Below are 18,147 nucleotides of genomic sequence, written 5' to 3'. Positions count from 1 at the left end.
TACAGTTACTGTCCTCTGTATTCTATCCTGGTTGGATCACATTTGAAATATTGTTTTCAGTTGCCATTTTAGGAAGAACATTACCAAACTTGGCTGTGTCCAGAAGAAAGTGATTGGGATAGGGAGCATATTATATAAGGATCAGTTCTAAATAAAGTCATTTATTATAACAATCCAGGTGAATTCTTTGAACTATAGAATGGACTAATGGCATTTGTGAAAGCTCTCACAAAATAGAAGCTCTCCTGCAAAAATAGAAAGCACTAGGTATTCCATCTATTTCTCTATTAGGTAAGTGACAGGAATTACCACTTTAAGGTGAATCATGAATGTCTAAGGCTCAAACATAGTCAACAAACCCAGGTCTCTGATTACAAAAGTTTTCCATTAAGACTTTTTTTCCTCTATGAATTTTTGAAGTCTATTTATAAGGAAAAGTATTGTGTTCATAGAAAGTACAAAACTGAGTGGGTCTAAGGCTATAGTATAGAGAAAAAGAAATAATTTACCAAATATAATTCTAATTAATTTGATGGATCCTGAAATTTAAGTTAAATATCCTCTGATAAAGGTCTCCATTATGACAAAGTTATACAATTATACTGTTGGGCCAAAAGAGTTAATGTGAGGATTTGGGTCACATCATAATTAAAGTTTTTCAGCATAAGTGGAAACACATCATTCTGGTCCATCGAACAACCTAATTTTTATTCATTGCCTTTTTCCTGTTGACATTTAGTTTGAACTGCTGTACAGTTGTCAAGAAGTAAAAGAATAGTTGATATTCAAGAGAGAATATTCTAAAACAGTATATTTCAGTGAATTTTCCAAAATGGCATGCTATATGTATTCTGACTAAAACAGAGTGTTTATATCTTTAATACCTTACTTACATTCATGGATTAAGTTAAACAAACAAATGGTTCTAACCCACCATTTAAATTAATAAAGTCTTATTTCCTAATGGACCATGTATTCTCCATATTCATACAACAAGATGGAATTAGGAAGGACTTTTATAACTATGTGCTTTCAGTTGTTACATCAAATATAAAAATTAACCACACCACTGATCCATTATCTCCAAAGTGTTTTTACACAAGTCACAGCCAGAATCACAGAATTTCAGAGGTTAAAGGGACTTCACAGGCCATCTAGTTCAACCCATGCTCACTGTAACATCCCTAAGAAATAGTCATCTTGATTCTTCTTGAACATCTCTAGCTTGGGGAACCTAAAGAAACAGCCCATTCTACCTTTAAGGACCTCCAGTGTTTAGTAAAGTACCCCCACCCCCAACATGAAATATCAATTTGCCATTTGACAATGTCTACTCTGTTCTCCTGGTCCACCCCTCTGGGGCCAAACAGAACAAATTTAATCCTAATTCATAAGCCTTCAAATATTTGAAGACAGCTAACCTGAATCTAGAGAGATTCCTATTCTCCTTGACAAACACCTTCAATTTATCCAACTAATCCTCATCTGCCTATAGGACATCCAAGGGGGGAGGAGGAGAATGAAATTATCCTAGATCATCTGTGGTCTATAGAATATCAACTAGAGATTAAAAAAAAACTGGTATGGTTTTGGCTCATATCTGGAGGTTATCAACAGTCTCTTAGTGATTTAATTTGGTTCATTTGAACTCTGAATGACACAATCAAAACTGTACCTGAAAAAAATATATTAATTTAGTCAATGTATCATTATGTAATACTCCTTCTCCAATTTTCCCAAATAGTTTATAAAGTATTGGAATCAATTGCTCTTTAAATGTTTGATAGAATTTGCTGGTAAAACCATCTGGCCCTGGAGATTTTTTCCTAGGGAGTTCATTGATGGCTTGTTCAATTTCTTTTCCTCAGATGGGGTTATTTAAGTATTCTACTTCCTCTTCAGTTAATCTGGGCAATTTATATTTTTGTAAATATTCATCCATTTCACTAAGATTATCAAATTTTGGGGGATACAATCAGGCAAAATAATTTCTAATTATTGTTTTAATTTCCTCTTCACTGGAGCTTAATTCACCCTTTTCATTTTTGATACTGGTGATTTGGTTTTCTTCTTTCTTTTTTTATCAAATTGACTAAAGGTCTACCAATTTTATTGGTTTTCACATAAAACAAGCTCTTAGTTTTATTTATTAATTCAATAGTTTTCTTTTTTTTAAGCATTCGGGGTTAAGTAACTTGCTCAAGGTTACACAGCCAGTTATTTTTGTGAGGGAGCCGAGTATCTGAGGCTGGAACTGATCCCAGGTCTCCCGATGCTGAGGCTGACGCTCTTACTCACTGCGCCACCTGGCTGCCCCTAATAATTTTCTTAATTTCAATTTTATTAATGTCTCCTTTGTTTTTCAGTATTTCTAATTTAGTATTTAATTGGGGATTTTCAGTTTGTTCTTTCTAGCTTTTTTCAGTTGCATGCCCAATTTACTGATCTCCATTTTCTCTATTTTATTCATGTATGCATTCAGAGATATAAAGCTTCCCCTAAGAACTGCTTTTGCTGCATCCCACAAGTTTTGGTATGTTGTCTCGTTATTGTCATTCTCTTGAATGAAATTACTGATTGTTTCTATGATTTCTTGTTTGAGTCACTCATTCTTTAGGAATAAATTATTTAATTTCCAAATAGTTTTTAGTCTATCTTTCCATGGCCCTTTATTACATATAATTTTTATTGCATCATGACCTGAATAGGATGCATTTAGTATTTCTGCTTTTCTGCATTGGATTATAAAGTTTTTATGCCCTAGTACATGGTCTATTTTGTGTATGTGCCATGTACTGCTGAGAAGAAGGTATATTCCTTCTTATCCCCTTTCAATTTTCTCCAGAGGTTTATTATATCTACCTTCTCTAACATTCTATTCACCTCCTTAACTTCTTTCTTGTTTATTTTGAAGTTATATTTATCAAGTTCAGAGAGAGGGAGATTGAGGTCCCCCACTAGTATAGTTTTGCTATCTATTTCTTCCTCTAACTCGCTTAAATTCTCCTCTAGAAATCTGGATGCTATGGAGCTTGGTGCATATATGTTTAGTATTGATATTACTTCATTGTCAATGGTGTCTTTTAGAGAGATGTAGTTTTCTTCCTTATCTCTATTAATTAGATCTATTTTTTTCTTTTGCTTTATCTGAGATAAGAATTACTACCCCTGCTTTTTTTTTTCTTAAGCTGAAGCATAATATGTTCTATTCCAGCTTTTTACCTTTACCCTATGTGTATCCCCCTGTTTCAAATGTGTTTCTTGTAGACAGCATATTATAGGATTATGGTTTTTAATCCATTCTACTATCTGCCTGTGTTTTATGGGGGAGTTCATCCCATTCACATTCACAGTTATGATTACTATCTGTGTCTTTCCCTCCATCCTATTCCCTCCCCCATTTATGCTTTTATTTCCCCCTTCTCCTTTTACCTCCTTAAGACTTTTCCTTTTGACCACCACCTCCCTCAGTATTCCCTCCCTATCAACTCCCCTCCTTTTTCCTACCCTTCCCGCATACTACTTCTTTCCTGACTTCTAATAATCCCCCCTTTTCTTTCCCCTCCTAGTGCCTGTAGGGCGCAATAGATTTTTATACTTAACAAGGTATGTTATTCCCTCCTTGAATCAAAACTGATGAGCATAAATCTCATAAAGTGCTCTTCTTCTTCCCTTCTTTCCCTCTATTATAAGTTTTTGTGTCTTTCATGTTAGAGTCCTATACTTAACTGATTATATTATTCCCTCCTTGAACCAAAAGTAATGAGAGTAAAATTCATAAAATGTTCATCTCCCTCTCTTCTTTCCTTCTACTATAATATGTTTTATGCATCTTTGTGTGGCAAAATTTACCCTTTTCTGCTTCCTCCTTTCTTCTTCTTCCATTACAATTCCTTTGCTCCCCTTAATAGGGTTTTTTTCCATCACTTTGGTTACTTTATACCCACACCCTCTATCTATGTAGAACTCTTTTATATGTTGCAATGATTATACAATTCTCAATATTGACAGGTATCAGCTTCCTATATAGGGATGTAAACAGTTTGCTCCTATTGAATAACAAGTTGTGTGTGTGTGTGTGTGTGTTTTCCCTGTTTATCTTTTTATGTATCTCTTGAGTCTTGCATTTGGGGATCAAATTTTCCACTGAGCTCTGGCTTTTTCATCAGGAAGTTCTGGAAGTCCCTTATTTCATTGAATGACCATCTCCTTGCCTGAAAGATCATACTTAGTTTTGCTGGATAGTTGATCCTTGATTGTAGTTCTAGTTCTTTTGCCTTACAAAATATCATATTCCAATCCCTCCAATCTTTTAATGTAGAAGCTTCTAGGTCCTATGCAATCCTGACTGTAGTTCCATGATATTTGAATTGTTTCTTTCTTGCTGCCTGAAGTTTTTTCTCCTTGATCTGACAGTTCTGGAATTTGGCTACAATATTTCTTAGAGTTTTCAATTTGGGATCTCTTTCAGGAGGTGTCTGGTGGATTCTTTCTATAACTATTTTACCCTCTGGTTCTAGGCCCTCAGAGCAATTTTCCTTGATGATTTCTTGGAAGATGCTTTCCAGGCTCTTTTTCAATCATGGCTTTCCAGTAGACTGATAATTCTTAGATTATCTCTCCTGGATCTGTTCCCCATGTCAGTCATTTTTCTGAGATGCTTTACATTTTCTTCTAATTTTTCATTCTCTAGGTTTTGTTTTTGATGTCTCATAGAGTCATTAGCTTCAAATTGACTGATTGTAATTTTTAGCGAATTATTTTCTTTGATTAATTTTTGAAGTTCTTTTTCCATATGTTCAGATTTTGTTTTTAGAGGTCTTTTCTCCAGTTAGATTTTGCACCTCTTTTCCAATTTCACAAATCTTACTTTTTAAGGAACTGTTCAGTCAATTTTTTTTTTCTATTTTGGCAAGTGTAATTGTAAAATAATTTGTCAGTTTATCTTCTACCTCTCTAATTTGGCTTTTAAAATCCTCTTTGAGCTCTTCCAAGAAAGCTTTCTGAGCTTGAGTCCAGTTCACATTCCCTGTTGAGGTTTCAGAGTTGGGTATAGAGTCAATGCTGACCTTTTGTGAATTTGGTTCTTTTTGCTCACTATAAAAGGATTCAATTGTTTTCATTCTTGGAAATTGCTTCTTTCCTATTGTGATTGCCTATTTCCTGGCCTTTAAAGTGGATTTCTGCTTCTGGGGCATAGAGGGCTCTGACCCACATTTCTTATGCTGGGAGCTAGGGGTCTAGTTATTGGCTTTGTGTGCTGTGTCCTCTGCGTGTCTAGATTGAGGCCAAGGCCAGGACTTTCTGAGTTGCCTCAAGGTTACACTGAAGCTCACAGTGTGCGGGAGGGGTGGTCTGACTACTTCAGGATTGCACCTCCCAGCCCCTAGGCTGAAACTCTGGCAGGCTCAGCTGCTGGTGGCCAGCAGCACCAGTGTCTGCTGGTTCCCCTGGTTGTGTGAAGGAACACCTGGGGTTACAGTATTAGTACGTGCTGGCTCCACCCCCCTGGGGTTCAGGATATCCTGCTGTTCAGCTGAGAAGGGGCTTGTTGGAACAGCTCCTGCCCTGCACCTTAGCCTCAGCGCAGCCACACCCATGACCCACTACCTTCCTATAGGACTCCCAAGCCTGCTGCTGGTTGCACTATTTCAGGATTTTTCCCTGTGGCGATATTCTCTGGGTTTTCAGGGTCATAGAGAGGGAGTGGAGCAGCTAGGGTTTACTCTGACATCTTGGCTCCCAGGAGCTCACGTAGTTAATTTTTAAACATCCAGGCTGTGGGTTGGTTGCCCCAGAATTAGCTGCTGCCTCCATGGGTCCTATACTTTCTCTTAACCACCTCCTATAGATCCCCCATCCTGTGGTGAGAGGTCTGGGAGTTGCCCCTGCGGTGGGTGAATCAGCTTGCCTGAGCTCGCTCTGGCTCTGCTCTGGTTAGGTCTCAGGTCTGTGCTGATGCAGCCCCTGTGCCCCATGCCTCCCCTATTCAGTCCCACATGCGTGTGCACCTTCCTGGACTGAAAACCTGCCACACTCTGTCTCCCAATGGATTCTGCCCCTCTAAAATCCACTCAGATTCACTTTTTAGAAGCTACTGAAGGAATTCATAGAAGAGTTCAGGTGAGTTCCTGCTCTCACTCTGCCATATTGGCTCCGCTCCCTTGTCATGTAATAGTAATCATATTAAGAAAGGTATCATACTTATGGAAGGGCAGCTAGGTGATGTAATGGATAGATCACTGGGCTTGGAATCAGGAAGACTCAATCCTCATGAGTTCAAATCCAGTCTCAGACACTTACTACTTGTGTGACCCTGAGCAAGTAACTTAATCCTGTTTGCCTCTGTTTCTTCATCTGTAAATGAGCTAGAGAAGGAAATGACAAACCATTCCAGTATCTTTGCCAAGAAAACCCCAAATGGGGTCACAAAGAGTCACATGTGACTCAAACAACTGAACAACAATGACAACATACTTATGGAGACTGTACCAGGGCTTAGAATTGGATTGTAAGTTGTCTAACAAGGGTGGGGAACTTGCAGCCTCAAGGCCACATGTGGCCTTCTAGGTCCTTGGGTGCTCCCTTTTGGCTGAGTCCAAGTTTTATAGAACAAATCCCTTTATTCAGGGGATTTGTTCTGTAAAGTTTGGATTCAGTCAAAGAGCCAGGCTTGAGGAAACACATGTGGCCTTGAGGCTGCACTTGGGACACTGTGGTTATAGGGATGGAAATAGGACGATATAATTTTGCCCATTTTCCCAAATAAGCTTGCTCCTTAATAACTCACATTTCTATAGCACTTAAAAAGAAGTTTTACTCACAATAGCCCTGTGAGGTAGATACCACAGGCATCTTCTTTTTACAGATATAGAAACTGAGGGAAGATTAAGTGACTTGTTACTGATCTCTTAGCAAGCATTATCAGATAAAGCCTCAGTCCAATCAAGTCTATATTACTGTGTAGTTCACAGATCCCTACTGCCCCTGATGCAAAAATTTTAGCTAATGATACATGTTTATGATGTTCCTTCATAATGTACAGGTCACTCTGGGTGCCTTAGTTTTTGATGTGCTTCATTTTCTTCTATGTCACTCCTTCATTGTGGATTTTTTTTTAAATTTCATTTGGGACTATACTCACTAAATTAGATTGCCTCAAGATAATCTTTAGTCACCAAAAATACATAATTTTCACAATTTTATTCCTTTAAAATGGGGAAGAGCATATTAATTTGATCAATGTATTATTATAATTGTCATATAATATTACTATATTAAAAGAGGTATCATACTTATTAATGGGCAAAGTAACATTATATTAAAGAACATAAGACTGGCAGATAGAACAAAAGATACTTAAGAATTTTTTTCCTTCTCTGACCCATTGTACTTATTTCAGGAAATTGTACTTATTTCAGGAAATCAAATTTCTCTGACTCATTATGTGATATTTTCTATCATTGATGGAATTTTTAGTAAATTACTAACATTTTACGGTGATCTGATGGGTGTCGAGAAAAGATCGCTCCAAAACCTCTTCTGGGCAATCCAGTGTCCCTGAAAACAAGAGGACAATTTTCAGAAAACAAGTCAGACTGTCACTTTTAAAATATCAAAACATAAAAATCTCATTTGAAGGAGAATTTAATAACAATTTTTAAAATGACTATAATGAAAATGGTGGAAAAATTTATATTCCCAAGAGAGAAAAATGAGGCAGCTACATGGCATAGTGGATAGAGCACAGGGCGTGGAGTCAGGAGGACCTGAGTTCAAATCCGGCCTCAGACACAACACAAAAACTAGTTGTGTGACCTTGGGCAAGTCACTTAACCCCAATTGCCCTACCTTCCTCCCTCCAAAAAACAAAAACAAAGATCCTAAATGGAGTCACAAAGAGTCAGACATGACTGAAATGACTGAACAACAACAGAGAAGAAAATACTTTCATACCCTCAAAATTTGCCAAGTCCTATTGATTCTGGCTACATAATACTTATCCCCTTCTCTAACATGCTTCTCATGGGTTATTGTGTATTATAATTATCTGTGTGCCGTGTCTCCCTAGTAAACTATAAAGTCCATGAAGGAGAAGTCCTCATCCTTCCTAAATCTATTTTCCGTCTACAAACACATAATGCTCTGTACTCAGTAGACACTCAATATAAGCTCACTGATTTTATTGTTGTTATTAAAATATCCCACAAATTAGTGTGACATTTACATATTGTGGGGTGTGAACATAACTCACATTTTTTTTAATCTCTACTCAAAAATACCCTTCTGTTGTCTCATTAGGGTTTGGTCTTGAAAACCATGCCAACAGGGCAGGCATCAAGGGTTAAAAGATTATGGGCTGTATATATTGTATGTTGTATTGTATACCTGTTGTCCAAGGACTGACTAATCAGTCAAAGTAAATTTATAAAAATTCATCACCGGGTTGAAAGAAAAGTGAGTAGTTGTTCAATCATACCAAGTCTTGGGGGAGATGATTTAGATAATTTTGTTCATTATTTTATTTTGCTATTTAAACAGCTCTATGAAATTCTAAATTGCTGATCCTCTTCTATGGAGGAATTTTCACACAGGAAGTTCCTTTCACTACTGAAATCACAGATACACACAAAAGAAAAACACCTGACCACAAATTTAGTGACCCCTTGAACAAGTCCTGCTTTTAAGGTTCATGCTCTACACAAATAAATTCAAATATTAAGAATACCGTTCAATAATTCCAGAATCAAATGTGTCATTATTCAGCAGGGGTAAACCACTTCTTTCCACAAATCCTTTATTTACATAAGGTTGCTCCATCTGTTCATGTGTTTCTGATTTCCAAGGCTGGAAAAACAGGATTTTATGCATAAGAAAAATAAATGACCAAGCAAAAAGGTCAGTAAACATTTCTATTAATACTGATTTCTTTATTACAGTTAGAAAATATTCTCTGAAAACCCCCAAAACTACTTAATTTAGATCCAATGTGTGGCTAAAAAAGAGAAAATTAAATTTATTTTTAATAATAATGGAAAATGTTGTTTTTAATAACAATGAAAAAACATCATTTTTTTGCCTATTTTGCTTCCCTTTTTCTTTTCTCAAGAGAAAAGTAAATTCCATTCATTCATTTTTATTTCATTTCTCTATGAAACAGCAGTGTTGAAGCAGATGACCTTTAGAACTCAATATTGGCCTCATAAGAGATCCTAGAAGACCATGACCCTGAGGTGTACAGTATGTGATGGAGAAACCTGCCCCTCTACCTCCAGGGGCAAATCACCTCCCCAAATGGAAGAACAAGATAGAGCCCTGAACCATTGGATGAACATCTGTTTATCCAGTACTGCCAATGTTTCTGACTAAAAATGGAAAGTATCCACTTCTTGAAATGTTTGGTGCCCCTAACCATAGGGAAGTAGAATGACATCCACAGTAGAATGACAAAAGCCTCCCATTTACTCACGGCCAGGCAACACACAACATTTATGCCTCTACTGCCCTAGGCATTCTCTTGGATTCTGCCCTTGGTTCTATGACACCATTCTCTTATATCCCAGTTCTTTGTATTCAGTTCAGAGACCCAAGCCAGGAGCTTTGGCTCCCCTTAGGTCTTAGGCTTCTTGAAGTCCAGGCTTTCTGATCTTTCCTCTCAGCCTCTTATCTGGACACTTTTATCTCTAGTTGCCCAGACAATGACTATCTGAGTCTTTATCCTAGTAGTAATAGGGGATATGGTATTGGACTTTTCATTGTATTCTCAAACAGAAAAAGAAAACACCCTCTCGAAAAAATTTACCAGCTGGCATTTTAAGATGGCAGGCTGTCCCACAAATTAAAGTCAGGTATATGCTGATACCCATCATTAACAAACTATTTGGTCAAGTTATATTGAAAAGGAAGAAACAAACATAAAGAAAATGCAGAAAAGTCAAAATGAAATGGACTTCATTTTGGTCAATCATAGCCAGTGAAATGGCAGCCTTGATGACTGCTATCTTCTTTTTTTTTTGAGGAGGGAAGGTAGGGCAATTGGGGTTAAGTGACTTAGCCAAGGTCACACAGCTAGTAAGTGTGTCAAGTTTCTGAAGCCAAATCTGAACTCAGGTTCAAATAGGGCCAGTGCTCTATTCACTGAGCCACCTAACTGCCCCAGGGACTGCTATCTTCTGATGAAAACACAATATCTAAAAGTATTTATGATCTGTCATAGGAATCATATTTCAGAAAAATGTCATTCCTATCTTGAAAAGTCCTCTTTAGGGGCAGTGAGGTGGCTCAGTGAGTAAGAGCGCTGGCCCCGGAGTCAAGAGGACCCGGGATCAGTTCTGGCCTCAGATACTTAACACCCACACAAAATAACTGGCCGTGTAACCTTGGGCAAGTTACTTAACCCCAATTGCTTTAAAAAAAAAGTCCTCTTCATTGAGGAGAAACCAGATGCCCCCAAACAAAGTAAAAGGACAACCATATTCTATTTTTTTAAATGCTCAGAAGGAAAATTATCTCAGAGAAAATAAGTCAACTTAAAGAAACAAATAAGCCAATAAAATTACAACATGATGAATAAACATTATGTTGTAACAGAAACTGAAGTGTGATGGTCATCAGAAAAAATACCCCCCCAAACTGAAAATGGATCTATTTCAAGACTCTTCAGAGTGGCTTAATATGATAAAATAAAGGATATATGACATCTCTAGAGTAGGAACTGAAAATCAATAAAAAAGAGGAAAGATAGGCAAATAAGAGATAAGATGATAAAGAAAATTCAGATAAGAGATAAGGAGAAGACAGAGCTGTTCCACAGTCCAGGAGAATGTAGGTGCTGAAGGCTAAGACCTAACCTATGACCCACATCTGCATTCCATAGAGAAATGAAGAGGCTCAGGCCATCCTTGATGTGGTTCTATAGCAGTCCATTCTTCACATCCTCAAAAAAACAAAAAGAAAAAAACAGCTCCCCAGCACTGTCTAGAGACATCTAGGTGGAGCAGTAGATACAAGTTGGATCTAGAATTGGGCAGACCTGAGTTTAAATACAATTTCTGACACTTACTAGTTATGTTACCTTATGTAAACTACATAACTTCTGTTGCCTTCAGGTAGAAAATAGAGAAAATAGTAGCACCTTCTTCCCAGGGTTGTTGTGAGTATAAACGGAGAATCAATATTTCTAAAGTGATATATAAATGCTAGCTATTAGCTATTATTATTTTTATTCACCCCAAAAGCTGAAGAGAAATAATCAAACATTGAGAAATATGTATATGCCAAGAGCCATCTCCCAATTAGATAAATAGTCCAAATTCTCAAAAGAATTGCAAACTATACATTACCACATGAAAACACCCTCCAAATTATTAACTGTAAGAGAAATACAAATTAAAACGTTTGAGGTTTTGTCTACACTGTACTAATTGGCAGGGATAACGAAAGATGAGAACAATTAATGTTGGAGGTGCTATAGTTAAGATGGCCACAGTGATACACTGCTGAAAGAGCTGTGAAATGGCCCAGAATTTCTGGGTTTTCAGTTTCAAATTATGTGACAAAAGTGACTGAATCATTCATATCCTTTGATTCCGATATCCTACTGTTCCCCAGAGAAGTAAAGACTGAGGCAGCACTTTGCGATAGCAAAGAACTAGAGACAAAGTGGGGGCCCACAGATTGAGGAATGGCCTTTAAATACTATCATATGTCACTAACAGGTTCATGGATCTAGAGCCACCTAGTTCAAAATTTTCAGTTTGCAGATGAAGAAACTGAGGTCAAATGTCCTGTCCAAGGTTCGATAAGCAAGAAGTATCAGAGCCAGGTCCTTTGACTCCCTAAAGTCAATAGTCTTTCTACTGTATTATGAATGTAAGAAATAATATTGTGAATAATCAATTAAGAATATGAAAAATTGGGAAGAATTATGTGAACTGATTATAAAACAATATAAATAGAACCAAGAAGATAATGCAACATAGTAAATGAAAAAGTCACAAAGAGGAACTTAAACTCTGAATAACAGTAAAACCAGTAAGGGTCCAAGAAAACAAAAATGAAATGTATGTCTCCTGTTTCATGACAGAAAATTGGGAGATTATTATTGCAAAATAGTGCCTATCTTGTAAAATGCAGAGAACACCCTGGATGGACATTTTTGCTCAAATGTTTTTCTTTGTCATGGGGGAGAGCTCAATTTACAGGTAAATTGATTTGAAATGACTATGTTTTTAAAAAGACAAAAAAGCATTGACAATTTTTTTCCAAAAAAATCTGAGACCCCCATGCTCTCTCCTCCTCTTACTAAGCAGACCATAGGGAGAGTGCAAGCTATCCCTCCCATCCTTAAATCAGATAAAAGATTCTCTCCTGGCAGAGCATCTTCAGCTCACACTAGGGCCTTTTTCACTGCCTCTATCCCAGAACAGAAAAATGAGGAGTAAATAAAAGAAAATCTACAACTCAGTAAAGAACTTCTGCAGTAAAACTGAAATTGAACAATTAATGGTCAGATTGGAAGAAGTTCCCATGGAGAAATCAAAGCATATTAAATAAATAAGCATATTAAACAAATTCAAGCAGGACTTGAGAGCAGGTTTTTTTTTTAATACCAAAAAAGCAAGAAATAACTAGGGGAGTGGCAAAACACCCTCCAAAGTCTAAAAACATCTATGACAAATGCTAAAATCAAGAAAACTGGTGAAAGGTCAACAGAAAATAAAAATCAAATTGAAAAGCAAACCAAGTAATATACTTGAAAAAAACAGCTAAGAGATATGCAGTGAAAAAGAACAGATTTGGAAGAGAGCAAGACGTATAAATATGGGATAAGTTGGAACCTCAAGAAGTATTAAAAAGAAAAAAATCTAGACATTATATTTTAGGACCTTATAGGAGGAAATTTTCCATATTCCAAACAGAGAAGTTTTTACAAGTAGAGAAAATACACAGGACACCAGTAAGGAGAAATCTGAACTTGATTCACTAAGTCACATTAATGTGAACTAGGACAAAGCATGTTTTTAACAAGGTGACACATCTTTAAAATAATGAATAAAAAAAAGAAACTTTAAGAATTTACATTCTATATGGAGCAAAAAATGTCTTTTCTCCTAAGGTGTAAATAAAAACATTAAGAATTTACATTCTATATGGAGCAAAAAATGTCTTTTCTCCTAAGGTGTAAATAAAAACAATGATTAGGAGTTCTTATGCAAAACCCAATAAAAGAAATCAAAATAAAGCAAATAACTTTGGGAGAGGAGTGGGTTGGAAAGGGTGACTAAGAAAGGAAAAGGAAAGATTATTTTATTTTTAGCATAGGCACTAATGAAGGCTAAGCTGATGAAGATCTGGGAAGGATGGGGTACTCCTTAAACAAATCACTTCTCTAGGATGAGGAAGTTTAACTCAGTAAAACTAAGTAGAGAACTCTGATAGAGGCAAAAGGGAAGATAGTTTAAGACTTTGATTATATCCTCCTATGGCCTCTAGGTGGTACAGTGGATAGAGGGCCAGGCCTGGACTCAGGAAAACTAATCTTCCTGAATTCAAATCTGGCCTTAGACAACTAGCTGTGTGACCTTGGGCAAGTCACTTAACCCTGTTTGTGTCAGTTTCCTCATCTGTAAAATTAGATGGAGAAAGAAATGGCAAACTGCTCCAGCACCTTTGCCAAGAAAGCTCCAAACACCTTGGACACAAATGAAATGAGTCAACAACAAAAATATCTTCCTATGAAGTGTGGACAAGCCCATTGGCACCTTGATGAGAAGATTAAAAGATATTTCCTGGGTCTAAAAGACTTGTCAACCTAATCAAATTAAAAGAAATATGATTTGGGAGAACACTGCCAAGGCTGAACCTGTTCCATGTAAATTCAGTCCTTGGAGTCATGAGTAGTTTATTTAAGGAAGAAGAGTGGAAGTTGTGCGTATGTGCGTGTGTGTGTGTGTGTGTGTGTTCACATGAGTGTGCACATCAGTGGAAGAAGTTTCCATGCTGGGAGTTCCCAACATCAGTGAAATCACAAGTACAAATTTTTAAAAATCTCCCAAAAGACAAAATTTGAATTAAATTGCTTTTTAAATTTACAAGGTCACTGACTTTTTTTCTTATAGATGAAGTGATTTAAAGAACAAATTTCTATAATGCATTTAAGACAATCTTATAATGGAAGATATACAGGTTTGGGATAACAGCGGCCAAACTCATATTTTGCAATTACAGAAAACTAAACCTATTAAATAAATATTTACTCATTGTAGATCATAGTGATGGAAGGGGCCTTAGATGCCATCAAGGTAATTTTGCAGATGAGGAAACAGGCATATAGTATATGTCTGAGGTAGGACTTGAACTTGTGTTCCTGACTGTAAATTCATCTTTCTACCCACTACTTCATGCTGCATCTTCAAGTCTAAATTATATTTCATTTGGAATCATGAGCCTTAAATGCCATTACATTATTTCACTTATTTATTCACTGAAATTGCCTGATGTTTATTACCTGACATTGAAGAGGACAATCAAGGCCTGATCCTAATTCAGTTACATGATTAGGAAATGTTTCATAGATCAAGCACTCTGCTGCACCCGTCATGTACACTACCCAACACCAAACAGTACTCAAGGGCTCCCATTATCCCTGTGAAGACCTCAGAATTGGGTATCACTCACCCGTTGGTCCTAACCCTTAGAGAGTAGTGTCATTTTTCTCATTAGTCTAGGGGGGGTTGTCATAGATTGTGCTCTCTCCTACTTTAAGATACACTCTTCCCCTTTGTTCCTTACCCCACTGCTCTTTCTTTAAAACTCGTCCACAGGAATTTTTATATATAACTCTTTAATCAGAAATTAAGTGCAAATAATATCAATATAATCATCACACACATTCTGTAGCCCAGGCACTCCTCCTTAGTCCCTGTATCATATACCACCTGCAACTCCAAAAGTACAATAAGGCACCAAATCAAGAAGTTTGGTCCTTTCCCCCTCATCTCATGCTCCCCATAAAGAGTCAGTAAGGTTTCTGCCAAAAAAAAAAATTAAGGTTATTTAACCCATTCATAGCAAAAACTTCTATATTAGATCAGTGTCCAATATGCTGTGACTTAGGAAATCAGGCTGCTCTGCCATACTCTTCTGAAAGTAGCACAAGTAACTCGTCAAGCAGGTAGAGTCAGGCATCAGCCCATCCCAAATAATTGTGGCTCTGCACCCAGTCTCAAATTTTCCAGGCATGAGCAGACTTAACTGAATTGATGCAAAGTTACATGAATTCACAGAACCAGGAAAAAATGTTTTCATAATAACAGCAATATTGTAATGATGATCTACTGGGAAAAGAACTCTGATCAATACAATGATCCAAGACAATTCCAAAGTTCTCATGATGAAAAATGCAATTTACCTCCAGAGAAAGGGAACTGGTGAATTCTGAGAGCAGACTGAAGCATATTTTTTTTCACTTTATTTTTCTTGTTTTTTTTATTTTTGCAACATGCCCAATATGGAAATATATTTTACATGACTTCACATATATAATGGATATCACATTGCTAGCTTTCTCAATAGGTGGCATAGAAAATTTGGAACTCAGGGCAGCCAGGTAGCACAGCGAGTAAGAGCACCGGCTCCACTGTCGGGATGACTTGTGGATCGAATCCGGGCTCAGACACTTAGCACCCACCCAGAAACACCTGGCCGTGTAACCTTGAGCAAGTTACTTAACCCCAATTGCTTAGGGGCGGCCAGGTGGCTCAGCAAGTAAGAGCACTAGCTCCAGTGTCGGGATGACCTGGAGATCAAATCCCGGGCTCAGATACTTAGCACCACACCCAGAAATAACTGGCCGTGTAACCTTGGGCAAGTTACTTAACCCCGATTGCTTAAAAAAAAAAAATTGGAACTCTAAATAAATAAATGAATGAACAAATAAATAAATAATAAATGAATTGATAAATAAGTAAAGCAAACAATATTAGGATGTGGCACATATTTGAATCTCAGTTAGGCTACCCTAGCAGTGTGATCTTAGATAAGTCCTTTAATTTCTCAAGACCTCAGTTTCCTCAATCAGATTAAACCAGATCCAAGCATTAGACTAGATGATCTCTAAGGTCTCTTCCAGCACTAAACCTCTTTGATTTTGTGATTTTAACCTCTATTTACATACTTGGCTTGAGAGTTTATCAGTATCAGCTCTCCATCCATTAGCATGGTCAGCAGCTCCTCTATACTTCATGTGTGATTCTTAGACTTTTCTTCATATGAAATCTCCACAGAAGAGCCACCCAAAGTGCTGAGCCCTTCCTCTATTTTTCACAACTATCTCAATTGTATCTGTCCGTCTAATGTCTCTCAGTGGCACCTCATGTTCTTGACATGCATATTCTTGATGGTGTATTTTATCCCCACTTCTCTGATACTAAGCATCATTGGTAATATGCTGTTGCCTGTTTACACACAAAATGCATCTGTTCATCTTTCCTACAACACCTTCTTGACAAACATCATTTCATTTGATTCTTACAATAACCCTGGGATACAGTGGCTATAATTACCTCTTTTTTACAAATGAGGAAACTGAGGTTGAGAGAGATTAAATTACTTGCCCGGGGTCATGAGCTAAGGTCTGAGACAAGATTCAAACTCACGTCTTCCCAGCTCTGTGCCCAGCACTCTAGCTATGAGATTTATTTTTCCAGAGCAGTCAAGGCCATAGCAGAGGCTATCCATCTAACTTCCTGTAGTTGGAGGTTAGACAGGAGGTTAGGAGACTATAATAGAAATGTATTTTTGCTTAATGGGAAGATCTTTCCCATCCATTAATAGGGCTATGTGACCTGCTTAAGTCACAAGGGTTTGAGTCACATGAAGCCTGTGGTGTAAGGAGCTTGCTGAACAGGTGGAGCAGAGCCCAGAGGAAGTTGATCAGAGCAGTTAGAGCTGAGGGAGAGAGAAGAAGAAGGAAGCAAGCTGTGAGTGTTTGTTTGTGGGAAGGCCCTGCATTGTTATTGTGTATAGATTTCTTTGTTGCTATGATGGATTTGGCTTTATGGTGTTGGGATTTGGCTTTCTGGTGTTTGAATAAACGTTTTGGCTCTGTCTTTCATGTGGAGAGTCTGTTATATTTTGCAATTCAGAATTATGCCTCTTCATGGCCGCCATAGGCCCTGTGAATATCACATTGGTGCTACAGAGGTATTAAATGGAACAAGTACAGAAGGATGGAAATACATCAAAGTCATGGGAAAAAATCTTGGACCTTGTTAATAAGTTTTCAAAAGCAACTAAGAGAATATCATCAGCTGTTGACATATATGCCTACTCGCTTATCTACACAAAATTTTCATGAGACTCATCTACACACACATCAAGAGTAGCCTTGATAAGGGCATCAGTAGAGAACAAAAAAGAATGTCACAAGTGATATCCTATTTCAACTGACTGAAAGATGCAGAAGATATATGGTCCCATGGTACTTATTCTTTGTGGATTATGAAAAAGCATTTTATCTAGTAGAGCAAAATTCTGCCTTAGAGTTTTTCTTCCAACAAAGTGTTTGCCATCCATACTTCAAAATAATTCAAGATTTCATGAAAGATATAATAATGAAAGATAACCTTTTTCAATTATCTTCTGATCAGAAGCATCAAGCAAGGCATAGGATAGCTAGACATGCTGGACAAAAGTGGAGGAGACCCAGCACAGAGTTCGAGCTTAAGAGGGATTCCTTGTAAAGGGTAAGAGCCTCAAGAGGTTCTTGTTCCATGATTACCTTATATAGGTTACATCAAGTACCAAAATACTGCAAAGCCTCCTAGAAGAAATCTGGGAAGAGAAGATAGGTTGGTCACATGGTAAAGGTGAGAGATGACAAGTGGACAAACAGGCTGACTCTTCCACTGGTTTCCTTATGGTGTCAGGAGAAAATGAGGAAGGCTTTTAGCACATTGGTATGGGGAACTTAAAGACAAGAGGCACACAGGATAGGCAGCATAGCTAGACGGCCTACTACATCATTGGAGGGAACATCCAAACCGATATGATTCCAGATCTCTCTGAGCATTCAGATAAAATTCTGTTGTTTCCCTGTATAAGAAAAAGCAAATCCTAAGAAATAAACTCATAGGAGAGATTTGT

At 37.3% G+C, this 18,147-nt stretch overlaps 1 protein-coding gene across 1 annotated transcript in view; it reads right to left on the bottom strand.

Moving 5' to 3' along the window:
- CFAP95 (cilia and flagella associated protein 95) overlaps positions 1–18,147 on the bottom strand; it is a 91,164-nt gene that overhangs the window by 23,004 nt on the left and 50,013 nt on the right. Inside the window, exons 3-4 of the mRNA XM_069088241.1 lie at positions 8,729–8,847; positions 7,492–7,560 (exon numbers count right to left, since the gene is read on the bottom strand). Of these exons, the coding sequence (XP_068944342.1) occupies positions 7,492–7,560; positions 8,729–8,847 (188 nt within the window). The remainder of the gene's footprint in view (positions 1–7,491; positions 7,561–8,728; positions 8,848–18,147) is intronic.

Source organism: Petaurus breviceps, unplaced genomic scaffold (assembly GCF_028583685.1).
Source record: "Petaurus breviceps papuanus isolate PSGF00001 unplaced genomic scaffold, PetGlider_PUasm1.0 118, whole genome shotgun sequence".
NCBI lineage: Eukaryota > Metazoa > Chordata > Mammalia > Diprotodontia > Petauridae > Petaurus > Petaurus breviceps.
This window is presented reverse-complemented; position numbering and strand designations above follow the sequence as displayed.